Here is a 20,266-nt window from a genome sequence, read left to right on the forward strand (position 1 = left end):
TCATATCATAAAAATAAAATCATTATAAAAAGTTAAAAATGAATTACAATCTTAAAAATACCCAACTAAGTAATAAATTTGACAAACAAAAAAGACAACTAATTTTTGAAAAGAACAGTAAGATATGGCTTGATGAATACATTCACCAAGCCAGGATTGTAATTTACCTGCCTGAAACGCTAAGGTCTTATCAAAAAAGGTCTTATATCCAACACCTTTTGGCTTAGGATAGGCAAATAAATAAGAACTTCTTGTATTCCTTGATGGTCTATATCAGTGGTTCCCAACCCTGTCCTGGAGGAACACCAGGCCAATTGGGTTTTCAGGCTAGCCCTAATGAATATGCATGAAGCAAATTTGCATGCCTATCACTTCCATCATATGCAAATCTCTCTCATGCATATTCATTAGGGCTAGCCTGAAAACCCGATTGGCCTGGTGTTCCTCCAGGACAGGGTTGGGAATCACTGGTCTATATAACTCAAAATGAGGGGACAAGTAAATTGGAGACTCTCCTGATATAAACTTAAAGCAAATGCAAGAAAATTTAAATAGAACTCTTGCTTCCAATGCTAACCAGTGCAACAAACGATAATATGGGCTAATATGGTCATTCTTCTTCAGACCAAATATCAGTCGAACCGCAGTATTCTGAATTATTCTCAGTCTTCTTAAATTTTTGGGGGAAGATCCCAAATAAATGTTACAGTAACCCGAAATGGGTAAGATCAATTACTGCATCAATAGTCTAAAAGACACTGGATCAAAATATTTTTAATGGTCTCAAACTCGTGGCCCGGGGACCCCATGCGGCCCGCCAGGTACTATTTTGAGGCCCTCAGTATGTTTATCATAATCATAAAAGTAAAATAAAATAGTTTCTTGATCATTTGTCTCTTTAGCTATAGATTACAATATTATTATTAAGACTTAGCTAAAAGGAAAGATTTATAAACTATAAAGAGTTTTACCTCATGCAAAATTGTCATTTCTTTAATGACATTAACTATTTTTTTCTGAAGCGCTCCAAGTACCTACAAATCCAAAATGTGGCCCTGCAATGGGTTTGAGTTTGAGTCCACTGATCTAATCTAACAGACTATTTTCATTTTCACAGCAAGAATATAAAGTGTTCCGTGGAAGCATCATCACCTTTCTTTCATTTTTGCACTTAATTACCCTATTGATACTGGAAGGCTTCAGGCAGTAAAACCAACAAAAGAAACATCAGAGATCAATACATTTTTATTTTAGCATGCTTCTGAACACTACTGTATTGCATCTCTTGAAGTAGTTTTACAAAATACAAAAATAGAGGACTCGCTTACTTAGGGTCTGGTGGTCCATCACCCAGTGGCTTCATGGAGAGCTTACAGAGTGAACGGAACACAAGGAAGGCATCTTTCTGCAGGATATGAGAGAACTTAGCAGCAACATAGGGCCCATGTCCAGTATCTGACTCCTGACATGAGGAAAAACAAAAAGAGCATAACTGGGATTTCCCATTACAATGGAAGATACTAGAGAAGCATATAGGCTTATCAGGAATTCCAAATATACATGGACGGAGTTATACACATACAAGACTCATTAATTAATAGTAATTAATAGTAGCAGTAGCAGTAGTAATTACACCAATTTTACTGAAGAGCCAAAAGATGAACTGTAATGATCTTGAGGATACAAACAGTATCAAAGGAGAGGCAGAAGAGATGATTGGTTATGTATTATTAAAATAATAAAATGAGATGTCTGAGATAGGAAAAACGAATTTGTTGTTATGCTACCCAGTTTTCCAGTATAACCAATGGGGCCATTATATTCTTTACTGGTTTACATTTTTTGTATTTAAAATTACCTCACCTTTCCAAATCCAGTTCAGGTAATGTATGTAGATTCCTGTCCCAGACCTAGCTCGGTACTTGAGGCAACGAAGGGTAAAGTAAACTGCCCATGGTCACAAAGATGATCAACAGAAGAAGGGGGGATTTGAACTCTGCTTCCCTGGTTCTCTGCCTGCCACTCAAGCCGCTAGGCCATTCTTCCACTCCAAAGCTGTGATGACAAGCAGAAAAATGTGTACAAGCCCAAATGTAATAAACACACTTCTCTCAAACCAATAGAAAAGGCAAATGGAAAGAACCTTTGGAGTGGAGGTGTAGCTTAATGGTTAATGCAGTGGCCTGAGAACCCAGGGAACTAGGTTCGATTCTCGCTGCAGCTCGTTGCGACTCTGTGCAAGTCACTTAACCCTCCATTGCTCCAGGCAGCAAAAAGCCACCCCACAAATAAGACTGAGCCAACTAGGAACAGAAAAATTACCTGAATGTATGCAAAACCATATTTACTGTACCACAGAGGAAGTATATCAAATCCCTTCCCCTTCCCAATCCATATCAATCAGAGCCCTCCCTTTAAGATCCTCTGGGAAAATTTAACCAGAACATACCCAGTTTCAAATGGTTTGTAAAAAGCAATGTCCATTATCTCTGAGCAACGACGTACCAGGTTATCTGTGGATGACACCGATTGTCTATCATCTGCAATTCCATTTGCTTGGACATTTTCACTAACTCTATCAGAAGAGGCGAGCTCTTCGCTTTCAGATTCTAAAGCGTTTTCGGGGGTTTCTAGCACAACATGCTTTTCTTCAGCCTCTTAAACACAGAACAGGGAAGAAACATAACATGGGAAATAAATATGCCTGCATTATATCTGCATATAGTTATACATTGCACATTTTATATGTACAATTGACTATGACGGGATATAAATAAAGCTATTATTATTATTATTATACTGTCTATATTGGACTAAAGCAATGCACTACTCAGGAATTTCCATGAAACTAATGAAATAACGCTAGTTAACATAAAACACTGCAAAAAAAGAAAGATTAGGTTTTTACCTCAATAATCATCTTTCTTGTAGATGTGTCTAGTGCTCCTGAATGCTAGGGTTTGCATCTGAAACCACCAGTTGCTTGCAGAATGTTTTCAACTCCACCTGCTTCCCAGGGAGCTTCTCCTGCCCTTTATGTTTGTACAAAAGCAATCAAGTAACACTGTAATGACAGCCATAACCAAAAGAAGGGAAATGGGGGAAATCCCTGACATTACAATTCAATTCTTTTCTGCTCTGTAACAAATATATCCATTAACATCATAACATTCAAGTAACTGATCAAAACAGATAGAAAACCTGTGTGCAGCCAGTTTTGGAGACTCCCCACCCCTGATTTTCCCCATAGGCTATAATAGCCTTACTCACTGTGCCATGTGCCTAACTGCTTCAGCTCAGGAATGTAGCTGGGATAAATGGAGAACTTTGCCTTACAGGTTCACCAGACCTGTTGTCACCACTTCCAGTTGTCAGTCAGTCCAAGGTTGGACTGAGACTCAACCTCGCACCACGAACGGAGAGACGGCCATGCAGCCAACCCACTAATAAGCCTAGCCAAACCAGAAAGGAGCCAGCTCCTGATAAATCAGGGATGCGAGCAGCTATGCAGGAGACAGCCCCTGAGCTAAAAAAAGATACAAAGGTAGGCTGGCTGCTACTACTACTTCCATTTATCACTTCTTTAGCGCTAGCTAGGTGTCCCCCGAGGGCTGATCCTACTAGCAGCAGACTTCAGCAGAACGAGTCTGTCTTCTTCCAGAGATTCCAACAAGTGGTAACTCTGGGCACCAAGCCTCTGACTGAACACTTAGTAAAACACCTGAAAATAATAAAACCGCAGAGCAGAAAACATTCTGAGCAACTTGCTTACAGAAAAAAAACTGAGGGGGCAGGAGCAGCTCCTTGGGAAGGAGGTGGAGTTCAAAAGATACACTTGCAGTTTCAGAAGCAAACCTCTACCATTCAGGACCATTAGACACATTACACTAGAACTCGTATTACAAATTAAGATTTGACCATGTCACTCAGTTGCTCAGAGCTACACTGGTTACCGATAACAAAAGCAAAATGGAATTCAAACTATGCTGCTTAGCATTTAAAACACTATATGGTGATGTCCCTAATAGCTTCCCCAATACTGAACTATTAGGTAGATCTGCTGATCATCATAACCAACCGCTTGATCCTGTCATTCCCAACTCTGAAAGATATAAAATACAAGACGCCTCATAGCAAATCATTTAGCTACAAATTGCAAAAGTGTGGAACTCATTTTCCATTGAAATCTATACAACCATCGTATATGCACCGTTTTGCAAAGTCTGAAAACATGGTTTACAGTTACGGGCTTAAGGAGACTAATAAATGTTTACTCTATAGAATGACAATGTGGTTACTTGCTGTTTCAGATGTCTTATCTTACACTGCATGTATGACTATATAGCATGTATGATTCTATGTAGTGATATGCTGCTTATAACCCGCCTAGAACTCTGATTTGCAAGGACTTGGTGGGATATAAGATTGAACATAACATATATGCATACTTATATTTTATCATGAAAAATAATTTATGTTATATGAGCTGGTACACAAGTTTGATGCCGACTCCAAATAACAGGATACAGTGATTATGTGTTATTTTGGAATCTGGAATATTTATTTGATCCTGATATTTCCAATTAGTTTATTTGGGGCTTTTACATTTAATTTGCTTTTAATGGCTTGCTTTGTAGTGTTAAGTTTGGAGGGGGCTATCATTTTTGTACATTGGATAAATATTTATTATGTGGTTGTGAATAGTGACTTTGGTTTGGATATTGCAGTATAAGCAGTTACAAGTATCTTAAGTAACTAAATTTATAATACAGAACAAAGCAAGATGGCAGCAGTGTTTGTCCAATTTTAAAGATAATAAACAGAACAAAACAAAGAAAAGGTTATCTTTTTCAATGGAATAACAATAGATTTTAAAATTAGCTTTCAAAGGCAATACCTTCAAAGTCTAATCAAAAATGTATTAGGCGAGATCAATCATTTTCTTTGTTTACTTTCTATTTATTACATTTAGGGCTCCTTTTATCAAGCCGCACTAGCGGTTTAACGTGCGTAATAGCACGCGTTAAACTGCCTGCCGCGCTAGCCGCTACCGCCTCCTCTTGAGCAGGCGGTAGTTTTTGGCCAGCGCGGGAGTTAACGCACGACGAAAAGTCGCACCCTTTAACCACACTAGTGCGGTTTGATAAAAGGAGGCCTTAATGCAAAACAAGAAGAGTTTAAAGTAAACTTTCAAAAATTAAGGGGTCCTTTTATCAAGCTGCGGTAGGGGTTTAACGCGCGTAATACAGGCATTAGTTTTTTAGCCGGCCGCGGGGGTTAGCATGCGGCTTGAAAAAAAGGACCCCTAAGGAGTGGTCTAAATTAAGTTAAAAATATATAGAACATTTTTTTTTTAATAAATCTTTATTCATTTTTACCTCTTTTAACAAGTGTATCAATAAATTAACAATTGAAATTTAAACACATCACTTGAACATCTGTCATATTAACAATAATACATAAAATTTAATCCCTTCCCTCCCATCCCAACCATAACATATACAATCAAAAAAATCCTATGAAATATTCTTTTTAACTTATTCAATCATTTATTAAAACTCAGAATACCCCCCCTCCCATCCCTTCACTTGCATTGTACTTAGTGGAAAATGGTATCTATTCATTACAATATGTTGTTAATGGCCCCCATATCTTTTTAAATTTGTTATAGAACATATAAACATATAGAACATTTAAAATATGCACAAAAAACAAGTGATCCAGAGGCTAATTGCAATGGAATTCACCTTTAATTGCTGATGTGACCATATCTTCCACAATGTGTTCAGCTACCTTGTAAACTCTTTCATTTCTTTCATCAGACTTTTCCTCCACTGCTACATATGAAAAACAAAAATCACACACTTGCATAAATCTATAGATTCTGCAGTGTGTGTGTATAGTTATGCGAGTTTACAGGTCAGAGAATAACATGTTGTCTACACCAGTGGTTCCCAACCTTGTCCTGGTGGACCACCAGGCCAATCGGGTTTTCAGGCTAGCCCTAATAAATATGCATGAGAAAGATTTGCATATAATGGAAGTGACAGGCATGCAAATCTGCTCCATGCATATTCATTAGGGCTAGCCTGAAAACCCGATTGGCCTGGTGGTCCACCAGGACAAGGTTGGGAACCACTGGTCTACACCATTTCATCTGTACAGAATTTTACACAGGACAGAAACAAATTTAGCAGAACTGGCTCCCAATGATCTTCAACAGCATAGTCTAGAAGAGGGTGTCCAATCCTGGCCCTTGCCTGGTTGGGTTTTCAGGATTTCAACAAAGATATATGCATGAGTTCTATTTCTATAACAATGGACTCATTAGGGAAATCCTGAAAACCCAACTGAGTTGCGTCTTTCAAGGAGTCAGAAATGGTATGAAATGGGTGTCAGACTCAGACCTCGATAACCAACTTGCTTTATTTTCCAGCAACCATGCACCATTCCACAAACAAAAGTCACTAGAAATGGTAAGGGCTAAAACTGGAAGCTAACCAGTTTCAAAACAAACCCATTTCCCCATGCAAGTTATCTGTCACTGTTTACAAGTAAAATCCACAAGGAAAGTCAAGAACTCTTAACAGCTTAAAAGCACACCATAGCTCAGTTTTGTTTTACTTCAATAGAAAGTTCTGGAAGTCGATATGGGGACAGATTAATGCTATACTTGAGGCATCGATTCCTTTGACATATGAGGTAGTAATATGTGGGACGATGTTACATCTGAAGCCCTCATTGGACATATATAGAGGGCGGCTTTTCCTTATTATGACCGGTGTAGCCATACAAATGATTATGCGTAACTGGAAGAACTGGGATCGCCTTAACTTTAATTTTTGGTGGGCAAGTTTATGCTTAACTTATAGATTTGAAAAAAATGAATGCAGATATAATGGGTCATTCTAAGAGATTTAAGTTAATCTGGGGCCCTTTGATATCTTTTATGGATACGTTGTAATTGGTTTTGGGTTTTTTTTTCCTTTGATCCTGTTGGTATATTGCACACACACCCAGGGGGGGAGGGAGGGGGGAGAGACATATATATGTCATGGTTTTATTATCTTGCAAGGTATAGGTTGGTTGGGGTGGTGGGGGGTTATCACGCTATGGGGATTTTGATTGATAATAAATGCAAATATGAATAATGCTGTTTGTGTAGATACTGTACTGCATTTTTGTTAACTTTGAAGAATTAATAAAAGATTTAAACAAAAACAAAAAAAAAGCGGTTAGATCTACCAAAATGTGCTAACACTTGCGTGCATTAATGGTGTTTCGGCTACAGCTATTAAAAGTGCACCAAGATGCCTGCATTTACATGTCACTTGAGTGCAAAACTCTACAGAATTCTAGTATTTTCTAACTGGACATTTACGCACATAAGTAGCAGTTTGGTGGGTTGTTATGTGCCTGACTGCTGCGCCATCAGTTACCGTGACTGCGAGCCAGGTGTGGTTGTGCGCTGTTCTCCTATGATTGGAGTCTGAGTATCTTGTGATCGCCAGTGGTACGTTGGTACTGTGACGTGCAGGGCTGTGGAGTCGGAGTCGGAGGAAATTTCGGGTACCTAGAGTCGGAGTTGGAGTCAGAAGTACAAAAAACTGAGGAGTCGGAATCGGAACATTTATCTACCGACTCCATTTTTGAACTTGGCATACCAATCACGAGCGATTCTTTCAGCTATAGCACCCACTATATACACAGCACAAATGTTGCGAGCAGCTTCTGCGGCTTTAGAACCTTGATTAAAAGCAAAAAGAAGGTGGTGTCGAAAATGCTCATTTCTCTCAACTTGACATTCCATTTTAACGATCTGAAAATTAACCAGTGCTGTGGAGTCGGAGTCAGAGTCGGAGGAAATTTCGGGTACCTGGAGTCGGAGTCTGAAATACAAAAAACTGAAGAGTCGGAGTCGGAACATTTATCTACTGACTCCACAGCCCTAGTGACGTGCCTACTGTCTTTGGCCTGCTGTGCCACGTTTCCTGGGGGAGACACTATAACGGTATCCTGAGGACTGGACCGATTTTTTTTTTTTTAGATTAAATTAAAAAGAAGATTAAAGTACAATTTTATTGATCTTTTTTTTTTCGATGCAATTTTCTGCTATTTTATCGATTATGAATTTTGTTTTCTATCTTGTTATATCTTTAGTATGTTAATAAATGTTTATTCAGGTGCTTTAGTTAGATTGTGAGCCTTTTGGATAGATAAGGAAGTTCTAAGCTCCTAGTGTTACTTATTTCGCAGTTTGTCTGTATTTCCCCCTGTCTTGGTGTTTTTTTTTAAAGTTTTTATTATTTTGAACCCATTGCTTTTAACTTTGTTAACCGCCTTGATTTGACAACAATTGTTAAGAAAAGCGGTATATCAAATAAACTAACTATAACTATAGCAGCAGGGCAACTAAACGGTATTCTGTAACGATACATAAGCGACATAGCACATAAATGCAAGGGGAGCTGCCACTTATGAATGCAGCTTACAGAATACCATCAGATAAGTGCATCTCTAGGTCTATGACTCGGGTAACTGCAGTCATGTATAAGGAAGTTCTACCAATGCTGGGTTACAATAGTATTCTATAATAGAGTCCATGTGCCCAGAAGCCATTACAGAAAAGATTCTCACTGTGTGGTATTGGGGTGTGTAAAAGGAGGTGTCCACTTGCAGAACTACCCTCTCCCCTCATGTTTTTGTAGCAGGGATGGGAAGCACCACCTTGAATTTTGCACAGATTCTTAAAATTTTAGCCAAAGGGCCTAGAAAGGCCCGTCATTAGCTAATGGCTCAGATCTTACATGTCAGCTCAGTGCAACAGTCATGGCTCATGGTATGGGACATTTAATATAAACATGAAAAGTAATATCAAATATCTTTTGAGGAATAAAGAGAAATCTACTCCTCAGTGCTCCACTGCAATGTTCTGATGTGCAAATGAATTACATCAAATAATGGAGTACCAAGCTGACAACACAATGCATCACTAAACAACCAGTGATGGTAATAAGGACTCCCTACCCAGTGCTACTTGAACATGATTCCTCACAGTCTCCTCTTCCCCAAATTCAGGCCTCTCTTTATAGCTGTGCTCATGTCCTCCATTTATTAAATCCATAGATCTTTCCTGGGATGACTCTTTGTTCCACCGCTGATTTGGCTTCACACCTGCAGTTTTAGGAGAGCCAGTCATCCGGCTTGTAGGAGACTGGGGCATCTGATGCTGTTTTTCCAATTCTTTGGCCTCCTGTAACTAACACAAACAGAACATACATCCAGGCTAATTATACAACCAACATTTTGCATAACCCAAGGATTATCATGACAGAAGTCTAATTCCCAATCCTAATGCACTATGGTTCTAGGGAAAAGAAAAGGGGAAGGAATTTGATATACTGCCTTTCTATGGTTACAATCAAAGTGATTTACATATTATATACAGGTACCTGGGGCAATGGAGGGTTAAGCGACTTGCCCAGAGTCGCAGGGAGATTCAGTAGGCATCATGCCTAGTTCCCCTGGTTGCTAGGCTGCTCCATCAACAATTAGGCTACTCTTCCACTCCTTGCGACTCTGAGCAAGTCACTTAACCCTCCACTGCCCCACGTCCAAAATAAGTACCTGTAAATAATATGTAAACAGATTTGATTTTAACCACAGTAAGGCAGAATATAAAATCCCATCCCCTTTCTATTAAGGAAAGATTTTTATGACGCCATCAATTTAAAAGCACAGACAGAACTGAAACCAATAATGCTGAGAACACAAACTGGGCAATTCCAAAACTGGGCACCTTGAGAATACATGATGAGCACCTATTCTATAATGAGATTTGGGAATCCAGATTCTCCTGCAGAATACAAGCACAATCTGGTAGCAGCACAGCTTACTTTTGTGTGTCCACAGTTACACCAGCCACAGATGACACATGTGAGCAGATGCCCCACCCACATGCATGCCTCCTTTGCATTTACAATTGATATTACACTTTCACATAAGTGCACACTTACCCACAAGCAAGTGCTGGTATTATGGACATTCATACATGCAAGGGGTGCATAGGTGTAGGAAGCCAGTTAGAGAACTATTCTTGAAGGGGGTAATTCTGAAAAGCACCAAAAGTTTAGGAACTAGGATGCTGCACACTAAGCTTGAATTCTATATTGGGGACTGTGTGTGCATCGTCAGTGGCTGGTGTAAATGACCATGACTACAAGTTGCAGTTGTGCTTGCTAGTGCTTCATAATAAGAACATAAGAATTGCCACTGCTGGTCAGACCAGTGGTCCATCATGTCCAGCAGTCCGCTCACGCGGAGGCCCTCAGGTTAAAGACCAGCGTCCTAACTGAGACCAGCCCTACCTGCAAACGTTCCAGTTCAGCAAGAACTTGCCTAACCCTGGAGGGTGTTTTCCCCTACGAGACTCCAGAAAAGCGTTCCAGTTTTCTACCACTCTCTGGGTGAAGAAGAACTTCCTTACGTTTGTACGGTATCTATCCCCTTTCAACTTTAGAGAGTGCCCTCTCGTTCTCCCTACCTTGGAGAGGGTGAACAACCTGTCCTTATCTACTAAGTCTATTCCCTTCAGTACCTTGAATGTTGCAATCATGTCCCCTCTCAATCTCCTCTGTTCGAGGGAGAATCTTAGAGCCTGGGTCATTCAATGTCAAATGGTCCAGAACTCCCCGCTCAAGCATCTCAGAAATTGCTGAAATTTTTTCAGGGGATACACTGGGACCTCTAACGAAGATATCCAACATTTTGGGGGCATGATCTCAACCAGGTTCAGTTAGGGGTCCCTTTATTTGGGCCACTTTTTTTGTATCCATGTACAACCTTTTAATTTTATCCCCACTTAAATTTATATTAATATTTTTTAGCTTTGTAAACCGGTCAGATACACGATGATGGTCAGTATATTAAAATGTAAATAAACTTGGAAACTAGATGTCAAGTGTGGACCCTTCTTGAAACTGGACCAGTTGACATGGGATTACCCGATCTAAGTGCTGGGCACACCCCTGACCCACCCATGTCCACGTCCTCTTGCAGTTTTTCCACACTGTTTCTAGGAGAACGACTAGGCTCAATTACAAGCATAACTCTAAATTGGTATCAATTAGAACCGGTTAACTTCAATCAACGATAACTGGTTGTTGGGGCCAATTAGTGGCTAATTTTCCAATTCATTTACAAGCATGACCTGAGTGCTAAGCAAGAAAATGTGCTTATAAGATTATAGAATAAGGGGCAAGGGGGATACATTCAACAAATGGTTATCTAAAGTGAGGTGCCAGGTTGATCTGCACTAAGCTAATATTCTGTAAAGGATACTAGCTTATCTGGCATTTTGCACCTAACTTTGAGCGCAAACGTTTGCGCCTGCCAAAGGCTGGTGCAAATGGCAGTTAGGCACACAAATGCAGGTATTCTATAACATCGCACTTAATTTCTGGTAATGTCTTTGCTCCTCCCATGGCCATATCCTCTTTGGAGCTGCATGTTATGAAAGTTAGGCACAAGTTATAGAATAGGGCATAGGACAGACCTGGACATAAAACTCATAATTAGTGCTAATTAAGTGTTTCTTAATGCCAATACAGGCAGTCCCTAGGTTAAGAACGAGTTATGCTTTAAAGCTGTTTTAAGTCGGATTTGTATGTAACTCAGAACTTATAGATTTTGAGATTCCTGCTGCTTGTCTCTGCTCCCAATTGACAAAAGGGCCAACTGTCCCTACCAGTGTTCCCTCTAAGGTACAGCGTGCACAACAACGCACTTCTTATTGTGACCATGCATCATTCCTGAATCTGACACAGGAGAAGAGGAGGAGTCTAAGCCACTGCTCAGTGAAATAAAATGAAGCTGCAACCAGGTTCTTAAGTCCGAGTCGTACTTAAATCAGTCATCTAACTCAAGGTTGCCTGTAATTTATTGTTATTGTCTAATTGATTAACAAGTTTATGTGCAGATCTCGAATCTGTGTCCAAATTTGGGCAGCCGATACAGAATCCAGGACGTTTTTCTTTTTTCTAAAGATTATCACACACACACACACACACACACATATATATATATATATATATATATATATATATATATATATATATATATATATATATATATATATATATTATGGGCCTGGAAAAAAAAAAAAAAAAGGACAGGACACCTATGTTGTAGGCGTGTGTCGCGCATCTACGAAGATACATAGGGACGCTGTAGCACGCTCAAGGTGGGCCGTGGGCATGATTTCATCCATAAGTGGCCTTGGGCATGTTTAAGCGTCCCTACGCAGCTCCGGAGGCTCAAGACAGACACCTTAAATGTAGGCCTGCAAAATGTGATGTAGACGCGATTCTCTTAGGCGACCGCCGAGATTGGTGTCCTAAAGACAATCAGGTCCAATGTGTGTATATGCATGCATGTGTAATCTTATGTATATTCTTTGTAGCCAAATTGCGAAGTGCATTCTCAGGTGGCAAGCAAACACTAGATCGGGCTGTACTGTATTAATTGATCATATTGGAGGCAAGCAAAAAGAGAAAACACACTCTAACATCCAAGGACAGTACAAAATATAAAAGGAATTAAAGATATACGACATAAAAGTAGGTACAAGCAATGCAGGCTACATACAGCTTGATTCTCCATCCTGGTGAAAATGACATTCAGCATCTGAGTGAGGGTAGCCTTAGCAGTGGTCTGATTGATGAGATTCTTACTAGCTAGGTAGATATTGTAACAAGTCCTAACAGTCTGAAGAATTGTTCCCTCATGAATTTCAATATGTGGGGATGTCACAGCTGTAAGGAGAGCCTAAAGCAGAACACAAGATATAAAGAAAGTCAATGTAAAATACACTTAAAGATTCAAGAAAGCATTCGCTGATACGAATAATGTTTACATGAACCAAAGAAGCTATGTGAGCCAAGCACTGTTCTCTCTAAACCAGGGATGTCAAAGTCCCTCCTCGAGGGCCGCAATCCAGTCGGGTTTTCAGGATTTCCCCAATGAATATGCATGAGATCTATTTGCATACAATTGCATGCAAATAGATCTCATGCATATTCATTGGGGAAATCCTGAAAACCCGACTGGTTTCAGCCCTCGAGGAGGGACTTTGACACCCCTGCTCTAAACTGAGTCTTCCACATTCAGTTCTGCCAGTAGGGGGTGCTGCTTTACTATAAAGTTTTCAATAGTGAGGGACAAGCAAGATCTGCAGGACTCCAGGAAACCTGTCCATCTCTAGTGATTGCAAACACAATGTTGAAGCATCACCCCCCACCCCCACCAGCAACAATGCGGTTGAAGGACTCCCACTCAGCTTAGAAGGAAGAACAGTGGATCCGAGCACTGGCTTTTTATTATAAAGTTACCCAGTAACCCCCCCAAAATGACAGCACATTTAAAACCAGCTTGGCACACCCAGATTGCCCATTACAGTGGGTAGCACTACATTACTGTTCCAGGCATATTAACCTCCACCCCTTCTTAAGAACATAAGAACATAAGCAGTGCCTCCGCCGGGTCAAACCATAGGTCCATCCTGCCCAGCAGTCCGCTCCCGCGGCGGCCCAAACAGGTCACGACCTGTCTGTATCACCAGAAGGGGCTCCCTTGCCACCTTGGTTTCTCATTTAAGTCCTGTCTTCCTATCGAAGTCCTAATCCTCCGGTCTTGCACATGCATGACCTGGTTTGGTTTCTATACTCATTACCTGGTTAGCTTTCTATACTTGTGTTACATCCCAGCTCCTCCCTCAGTATCCCATGATCCCTTTATCCTTCAGGAATCCGTCCAATCCCTGTTTGAATCCCTGTACCGTACTCTGCCTGATCACTTCCTCCGGTAGCGCATTCCAAGTGTCCACGACCCTTTGGGTGAAAAAAAACTTCCTTGCGTTTGTTTTGAACCTATCTCCCTTCAGTTTCTCCGAATGCCCCCTCGTATTTGCTGTCCCCTTCAGTCTGAAGAATCTGTCCCTATCCACCCTCTCTATGCCCCTCATGATCTTGAAGGTCTCTATCATATCTCCCCTGAGCCTCCTTTTCTCCAGAGAGAAGAGCCCCAGCCTATCCAACCTCTCGTCGTATGGGCAATGTTCCAGCCCTTTTACCATTTTCGTTGCTCTCCTTTGGACTCTCTCAAGTACCGCCATGTCCTTCTTGAGGTGCGGCAACCAATACTGAACGCAGTATTCCAGATGTGGACGCACCATCGCTCGATACAATGGCATGATGACTTCCCGTGTTCTGGTTGTTATGCCCTTCTTTATGATGCCAAGCATCCTGTTGGCTTTTTTCGAGGCTGCTGCGCACTGTGCAGATGGCTTCAGTGATGCATCCACCAGCACACCCAAGTCTCTCTCAAGTCTGCTGTCTCCCAACAATATCCCCCCCAATTTGTAGTTGAACAACGGGTTCTTTTTCCCTATATGCATGACCTTGCATTTGTCCACGTTAAAGCGCATTTGCCATTTGTTTGCCCAGTCTTCCAGCTTGTCCAGGTCTCTTTGTAGGTCCTCACACTCCTCCCTGGTCCTAACTCTGCCGCACAGTTTGGTATCGTCTGCAAATTTTATAACCTCGCACTTTGCCTCCTTTTCCAGGACATTGATAAATATGTTAAAGAGTAACGGCCCCAGCACCGACCCCTGTGGCACACCGCTTGTGACTCCCCGCCAGTCAGAATATTGACCCTTTACTCCGACCCTCTGCAGTCTGCCCGACAACCAGTGCTTGATCCATCTGTGCACATCCCCTCCCACCCCGTGGTTCCACAGCTTCTTAAGCAGCCTTTCATGTGGCACCTTGTCGAAAGCCTTTTGAAAATCGAGGTAAATGATGTCTATGGGTTCCCCATTGTCCACCCGACTGCTTATTCCCTCAAAGAAGTACAGAAGGTTCGTTAGGCACGACCTTCCCTTACAGAATCCGTGCTGGCTTGTTCTCAATAGGTCATTCTTCTCGATGTGCTCGCAAATGCCGTCCTTGATCATAGCTTTCACCATCTTCCCTATAATTGAAGTCAGGCTCACCGGCCTGTAGTTCCCGGGGTCACCCCTCGATCCCTTCTTGAAGATAGGTGTGACATTCGCCAATTTCCAGTCCTCTGGTACCTCACCAGTTTTCAAGGATAGGTTGCAAACATGTTGGATTGTGCCCGCTATTTCTTGTCTTAGTTCCTTCAGAACCCTTGGGTGGATCCCGTCCGGGCCCGGTGATTTGCCGCATTTTAGCCTGTCTATCTGTTTGAGGACATCCTCCTTACTTACCTCTATGTGATCCAATTTTTCAGCCTGTTCCCCACTCATGAGCTCCTCTGAGTCCGGTATATTAGATGTGTCTTCGCTCGTGAAAACTGACGAGAAGAACGTGTTCAACCTCTCAGCTACCTCTTTATCCTCCTTAATCACTCCCTTCCTCTTCAAAGTCATTTAACTTTTGCTTTGAGCAGAAAATGCTCTTTACTTGGGGGATTTTCTCCTCTTACCATTTAGGGATCTTATGATTATTCCACACCTTTCTTGAACTATCACTGTCTCCACCACTACCCTGCTAGGGATTCCAGGCCCCCTTTTTGCCTGAAGTTGCTTTTTAAGTTTCCTTCCTTTTAAGTTTCCTTCCTTGCAACTTCATTTCCTATCATCTAGTTTTCCACAGACAGAAGCTATAGAACTAAACAGGAAATGATGTTGCATAGAAGGAAACTTAAAGGCAACATCAGAAAATAGTCTTTTTCAAAGAAAGTATGGTAAATAAGTTATATGCCACGCACACATATTTAAAATTAGTATTTAAATATGGAAATCTACCGTATTTTATTTCATAACTTGTGGCTCCCCGTCATTCTAAACTGCAGTATACATAAGTGAGGGTAGAAGATTAACACACCTCACTGGCTGAGAATCAGGGAAGCCAGGGTTCAAATCTCGCTGTTGCTCTTTGTGATCTTGGGCAAAATCATTTAACCCTCCACTGCCTCAGCTACAAAGATTGTAAACCCTAAGGAACAAGAAAGTATCTACTTTGTCTGAATGAAACACATCCTAAGCTACTTCCAAAAAAAAGGCGTGAGCTAAATCCAAAATTCAGTTTTCTCTTGGTCATAGTCTGCCTTTCATACTCAAGATTGCTGGTTAGTAGAGAAACCACCATCTCCAGTCTATATAGGAGAGGCAGTTTCAATATTTTATCCCACTGTATGCACAGACTTGTAGGTCAGCTTCTATTGATATTTATTTAGATTTACAGTAAAACCTTGGATTGCAAGTAACTTGGTTTGCAAGTGTTTTGCAAGACAAGCAAAACACTTTATTAAATGTTAACTTGATTATACAAGCAATGTCTTGCAATACAAGTACATACAGTATACACGCGTCACATCATCACAACTGAGCTGATGGTTCTTTTCCGACGCTGCAGGAGTGTAGCGACTGTTCTAAATGAGCGGGTCTTCCAATACAAGTACATATAGTATTTTGTATTAAAGTTTTTGGGTTGTGAAACGAATCGTTTGAGTTTCCGTTATTTCTTATGGGGAAATTCGCTTTGATATACAAGTGTTTTGGATTACAAACATGTTTTCAGAACGAATTATGTTCACAAACCAGGTTTTGACTGTATTTACATCTTTTCAAAGAAATTTGCCCAAAGCAGTGTACAGCCGGACAGAACAAGCTGGACAGAAGCAATAGACAATTCCAGCACATTAAAATGTCTTAATAGATGGCATAGGACAGGGGTGCCCAACACGTCGATCGCGATCGACAGGTCGCTTGCTCAGGCAACCCCAGTCGATCGCAAAGCGGGTTCCCTTCTTCCCTTCTCTTTTTTCCCTCCTGACTGGCCTGCTCCTGAATTCTGCTGCTGCCTCGGCTGCTCAACATTTAAAAAATAAAAAATAAATAAAAAAAACGGCTTGGAGAATTTATGCTCCGGGGGCTAATGTGTGCTTGTACCGGCTTCCCTTCTCTTCCCTCTGAAACCGGAAGTTATGTCCTGGGGGGGGGGGAGAGAAGGGAAACGGCACGCACATGTTAGAGCCCCATTCGTGGGCTAAAGCGGGAGACAGGTCAGTGAAGCTTGCGATTTGCTCTTCTTGCTGCCAGGTCCTGCCTACTTTCTGTTTCCTCAAAGGCAGGACCCGGCAGCATTTCTCCCAATAGGTCGATCTTGGGCCGATCAGCCTTCCTCTCCCCGACGTCAATTCTGCCGTCGGAAAGGAAGTTCTGGCCAGCGGAACTTCCTCTCTGTCGGCAAAATTGACGTCAGGGAGAGGAATGCTGGTGGGCCCGAAGCAAGGAGAGCTTGGCCGGCGGCGGGCGGCTTTGGGAGCTTGTTATTCGATGGCAGCGGCAGTGGCAGTGGCTTGGGGGAGGGCAGGGAGGGAGAAAGAGGGCAGGCAGGGAGACAGAAGGAAGGAAGAGAAACAGAAAAAAAGAAAGGGGGCATGAAGAGAGAAAGAAAGAGAGGGCAGGGAGAGAAGAAGAAAACGTTGGGGGGGGAATGAGGTCAGGTGGAGAGGAAGCATACAGGCTAAAAGAAGGGAAGAAAGATTGGATGCACAGTCAGAAGAAGAAAGTGCAACCAGAGACTCATGAAATCACCAGACAAGGTAGGAAAAATTATTTTATTTTAAATTTAGTGATCAAAATGTGTCTGAATTTATATCTGCTCTCTATATTTTACAATATGGTCCCCTATTACTAAACCGCAATAGAGGTTTTTAGCGCAGGGAGCCTATGAGCGTCGAGAGCAGCGCTGGGCATTCAGCGCAGCTCCCTGCGCTAAAAACTGCTATCGTGGTTTAGTAAAAAGGGAGGGGGTGGGTATTTGTCTATTTTTGTATGGTTGTTACTGAGGTGACAGTGCATAGAGTCATCTGCTTTGACCTCTTTGAAAAAACCCCGGAATAGGAATGATAATTAACAATTCTATGCGTTGTGTTTTTTTAAAATTTTATTGTTGGTAGATCATTTTGACTTGGTCATTTTAAAAGTAGCTCGCAAGCCCAAAAAGTGTGGGCACCCCTGGCATAGAATGTAAGCAAATATGTACAGACAAATATGATAGGTTACACTGTAGGAGTCAAAAAAGACAAAATGATGCATGCAACATATACAAGGGGTGAAATCAACAGTGTTTCCTCCTTTTTTGCTCTAGCACTGAATGTGTGAACCACTACAAAGTCTCATTGTTCAATTTCTGCATTCAGCACCAAAGCAGAAGGATATGGCCAGATCTGCACCTGTGTTCCTCTTCCTTCATTGGGATAATCAATGCCAAGTATGGAAGATAAGGAGGGGAAACAGTGAAGTCATCACTGTGCAGAGGAATTCTCCACAAATTTTGCAATGTGCAAATAGCACAGAATTACTCCAGCAGAGCAGTAAATATTGCAGGCCAAGGTGTAACCTGGTGAATTCCAACAGCCCACAGGAGGCGGCTTTGGGTGCCTGAACACCTCCAGCACTGAGCAAACTCCTTGGCAGTGTTCAGGGATGGGTAACTGCCATTGAATTTAGCACCCCAAATCATTCTGAAATGTTGGTTCCTATGAAGCAGTCTACAATTCTACAGTGTTGGCATTGCTCAGCAAGACCACCGGAGACTCAGGATGTCAGAGTAACAGCCTCACTAATTTTGGAGTAGCTTGTCTATACTATTACACAGCTTGGAATGGATGGAGGGGGTAAGATACGTTTTAATTCTTTGGCATCCATAACCCCAATTATAGGACCTTGTAGTTCATCTCTTCAGGATGACAGAAAATCAGTGAGGAAGTTATGTTAATATGTATTGTTCTGTCATGTATTGTTTCCCAGAAATTGTAATTTTAATTTGTTCATCGCTTTGAAATAAGATTAAGCGATTAATAAAAACAATTATTAAACTTGAAATTTAAACTTGAACATTAATAAACAAACTAAATCTGGCTTGATTAAGAAGCAAAATTCTACCAGGGTTCAAGCTTCTTATGGCTGACCGCTGGGATTCTCTTGCAGTATAGGCAGGAATAACTGGGCAGATGACCAATTGCGTCCATCTCTTGCAGTTTACTATATTCTATGTTATTGCTATAACACTAAGAGGTAGAAAAAGATTTAGAAGTCTTTCAGTGCCATCATCATTCTTAAGAAGAACTTAAGTTTTTCCAAGATAGTTCATGCAAATGCATTGTGGCTATACCGACATGTAAGGGAAGCAATGCACACTCCGACTAGCTGTAAGAGAGACAGAGTATCCTAGCCTATTGGTCAGACAGGAATAGCAATACTATACACTGTCACTGTGGCCTTCAAAAAATCTGCCTACCTCCAGGGCTAGAGGGTATTAGAGAATGACACGGTGACAAAATTCATCACCATTCCCGTCCCCACGGATAACCACTGTAAACCATCTTCATGTCATTCTTTAAGGAGAGAGGGAAGAATCAGAGTATGAATGGCCACAACCACTGACCCACAAGCTTTGCTTTGAAGAATGCTGAGATTGAGCAGCAACATTCCAGAGCTGAGATTGTGATGTCATAATGCCTCATTCCACCAGTGCCTAAGAGCCAATCACATCAGTGATGTCACAATGGCTTCATTATCCTTGGCTCACATAAGAATCAGAGTATGAATAGCCACAACCACTGACCCTCAAGCTTTGCTTTGAAGAATGCTGGTGTAGAAGGATTGAGGCTGAAATAGACACTAAAAAATGAAATGGGATCATTTCCCGCGGTTATCCACGGGGACGGGAACGGTGATGAATTTTGTCACCGTGTCATTCTCTAGAGCAGTGATTCCCAACCCTGTCCTGGAGGACCATCAGGCCAATCGGGTTTTCAGGCTAGCCCTAATGAATATGCATGGAGCAGATTTGCATACCTGTCACTTCCATTATATGCAAATCTCTCTCATGCATATTCATTAGGGCTAACCTGAAAACCCGATTGGCCTGGTGGTCCTCCAGGACAAGGTTGGGAACCACTGCTCTAGAGGGTATTCAAGGTGCAAGATGATAACCAGTAAACCAAAGGACAGATGCTCAAAAAGGATATTTTCCTGGTATGCATGGTCTTGGTTACAACTACCCAAGATTTTTGCTGTTACCAGTGTTGCTGTTGTAAATTAAGCTCTTACATGCTATTGTCTCTTATCTTTAAAGACTTAACATGTTTGTTCTCAATTTTCATATAGGAGACTTAAGGATGCTTAAGTCAACAGTGCAAAAACCTCAATTTTCTCTGAGATATCAAGAGATGC

The 20,266-nt window shown here is 41.4% G+C and overlaps 1 protein-coding gene across 1 annotated transcript in view; it reads right to left on the reverse strand.

Moving 5' to 3' along the window:
* Nucleotides 1–20,266, reverse strand: part of ARFGEF2 (ADP ribosylation factor guanine nucleotide exchange factor 2) — a 142,927-nt gene that overhangs the window by 100,432 nt on the left and 22,229 nt on the right. Inside the window, exons 5-9 of the mRNA XM_033963792.1 lie at nt 12,646–12,825; nt 9,028–9,259; nt 5,748–5,837; nt 2,506–2,657; nt 1,329–1,462 (exon numbers count right to left, since the gene is read on the reverse strand). Of these exons, the coding sequence (XP_033819683.1) occupies nt 1,329–1,462; nt 2,506–2,657; nt 5,748–5,837; nt 9,028–9,259; nt 12,646–12,825 (788 nt within the window). The remainder of the gene's footprint in view (nt 1–1,328; nt 1,463–2,505; nt 2,658–5,747; nt 5,838–9,027; nt 9,260–12,645; nt 12,826–20,266) is intronic.

This window comes from Geotrypetes seraphini, chromosome 11 (genome assembly GCF_902459505.1).
Source record: "Geotrypetes seraphini chromosome 11, aGeoSer1.1, whole genome shotgun sequence".
Classification (NCBI taxonomy): Eukaryota; Metazoa; Chordata; class Amphibia; order Gymnophiona; family Dermophiidae; genus Geotrypetes; species Geotrypetes seraphini.